Source organism: Scophthalmus maximus, chromosome 18 (genome assembly GCF_022379125.1).
Source record: "Scophthalmus maximus strain ysfricsl-2021 chromosome 18, ASM2237912v1, whole genome shotgun sequence".
Taxonomy (NCBI): Eukaryota; Metazoa; Chordata; class Actinopteri; order Pleuronectiformes; family Scophthalmidae; genus Scophthalmus; species Scophthalmus maximus.
In genome coordinates, this window is record NC_061532.1 from 16840001 (window position 1) to 16842500 (window position 2500).

The following is a 2500-nucleotide window of genomic DNA, read 5'->3' on the forward strand; positions in this document are numbered from 1 at the left end:
CTCGCGTGTGTGTTTTCACCGTCTCGTGTATTATCCCCTCGCAGATACGTCACGACGGATCGAACAGCTACCGGCTCATGCAGCTCGGCTGCCTGGAGTCCGTGGCCAACTCGTCGGTCGCCTACTCCTCGTCGTCGCCGCTCACCTACCCGGCGCCGGCGGGCACGGAGTTCGCCTCGCCCTACTTCTCCGCCAACCACCAGTACACGCCCCTGCACCACCAGTCGTTCCACTACGAGTTCCAGCACTCGCACCCGGCCGTGGCGCCGGAGGCCTACGGGCTCAACTCGCTGCACTCGGGCCAGTACTACCAGCAGATCCACCACGGCGAGCCCGCCGACTTCATCAACCTGCACAGCGCGCGCTCCGCGCTCAAGTCGTCGTGCCTCGACGAGCAGCAGCGGCGCGAGCTCGGCTGCCTCGACGCCTACCGGCGCCATGACCTGTCGCTGATGACGTCGCACGGCTCGCAGGCCTACGGCGTGGGCATGCACCACGCGGACCAGCGGCTGCTGCCCGCCGGCGGCCTGGGGCTCCCGTCGGCCGCGGCGGACGACCTGCAGGTACCGGCGGCCTCCATGCCTCTTCCCCCGCCTCCGGCGTCTTATTGTGCACCCCTCCTGGTTTCTTAACACTCAGATAAGATGAGACATAAAAATATGACAGAATACATAGATATAGGATAACAGACCCTTAAAGGCCCAGAACCCCCCCAGTGCCCCCTCCCCTCTCTTTTTATTGTACCAGCCACACACACACACACACACAGCAAAACCAAAATATTGAACAGAACGACAGCGCCAGATGTCTGTCTGTCTGTCTGTGCCTGTCTGCTTCGTCTGTCTGTCTGTTGTCTGTCTGTGGCACTGACCAGGCTGTAGTAGTAGTAGTGTAGTAGTAGTAGTAGTGCACGTGGCCCTGTAGCTTTATCTCCAACACATGACTTTTGTCTTGGGAGTTAATAATAATATTGGATACCATCATTTTCTTTTCTTTTTGAGAAACCAAACGTGACTGTACAACAACAACGCGGAGGCGCTGAGAGTAAATGTCAAGTGCACACGGCACCGTGGCGGTGAAAGGCAGCGCCCCCCCCCCCTCCCCTGAAAGGTTAATTGACTGGCAGTCCATACAATCCCATTGTGAAGTCCGCCCCCTTTTCATTTTCTCCACGAGCACCACGTGACCCCACATTTTACATAATTCCTTTCGATGTAAAGAAATGGGTCGAGATGAAAAGCGGATTCGCACGGTGCTTGAGTGCCTGCTTGAGAGAGTGTGTGTGTGTGTGTGTGTGTGTGTGTGTGTCCGGCTGTCTGCCGATCGAGGCGCAGAGAAAAGCCGCTGGTCGCTCCATTCTCCGGTAAAGGAGCGGATTAACGGATCGGGGGGTTCAGGGGCACAATGCGCAGCTCCGGCGCCACAAAGCACCGTAGTTTATCCAATTACCGACTTAACGTCAATCAAACTGTGTCGCCTTTACGCAGCGACATCTGAGCCTCGTCCCCTTTAGTTAAACACAACTTTAACACAGTTCGACACACAGTCACAGTTAACTTATTTATTTACCAACTCCAATTCCATTAGTCCCCCCAAAAAACAATAATTGTATCCTATTTCTTTCTCCAATTTGGTTTTAATAGCAACAATAATAAAACAGATTTAATTACGACAAACACTTAAATCCAAAGAGTAAACATGCTATATTCAAATTATATTATAAAAGGCCAAATTACTTTTCCTGTGATTACATTTATTTTACTTTATTTTAAAGGTGTGGCAATTAGGATGTTATGTATATTAAAATAAAATTTAAAAAAAGACTGTATTGTCCCTAAATATAGTATCGACTTTAGGGGATTGTAAGTGTGCCAGCATGATTTAAAAAATATATATATCGATATTTATGACTTCATGGACAATATTCTATTGTGTCATGGTAAAATTATAATGACTTTAATTGAATTTATATGGATAATGACGCTAAAAAAAGTTATTCTACTAAACTAAAATTAATATTGGATATTTATGTTATTGCTTATTATTTCATTCTATTATGTGATGGTTGTTACGGCCGACAGTTCTATCACACTCGTGTTTTTTAAGCCGTCGTGACGTATACGAGGTGTTGACCCTTTTATTCGAGCCAAATAAAGAGAGAGAGAGAAAAAAAGAGAGAGAGAAAGAAAGAAAAGACCGTGGTCTCGTGAACCTGCCGCTCGCTCGCGCGCGCGAGGCGGATGCGTGCGGACGTGAACAGATGCGCCCCATTGGCCTCGTGCGTCCAGGAAGCGGCGGCGGCGCCGGTCGCGTCTTTGAGCGGCGCTAAAGAGATTTTCATGCGGAACAGAAAGCAGCTGCCACACCTTTCTCCCCCCGCCACTAAGCTAATTCATGCAAGACCTCTGCGTTTTGTATATTGATTTTATAATCACTTTAGCTCCGCGCGCGGCAGAAGAAAAGGAACAGGAGCATGGAGCTGGTTAAAGAAAGAGCTACA

General features: G+C 49.4%; 1 protein-coding gene across 2 annotated transcripts in view; it reads left to right on the forward strand.

The window, feature by feature from the left end:
- tfap2d (transcription factor AP-2 delta (activating enhancer binding protein 2 delta)) overlaps window positions 1–2500 on the forward strand; it is a 16355-nt gene that overhangs the window by 1388 nt on the left and 12467 nt on the right. Inside the window, exon 2 of one of the 2 annotated variants that reach the window (XM_035618486.2) lies at window positions 45–563. In XM_035618486.2, the coding sequence (XP_035474379.1) occupies window positions 45–563 (519 nt within the window). Of the gene's footprint in view, window positions 564–2500 lie in introns of both variants that reach the window. The other variant, XM_035618484.2, reaches the window with a different exon arrangement.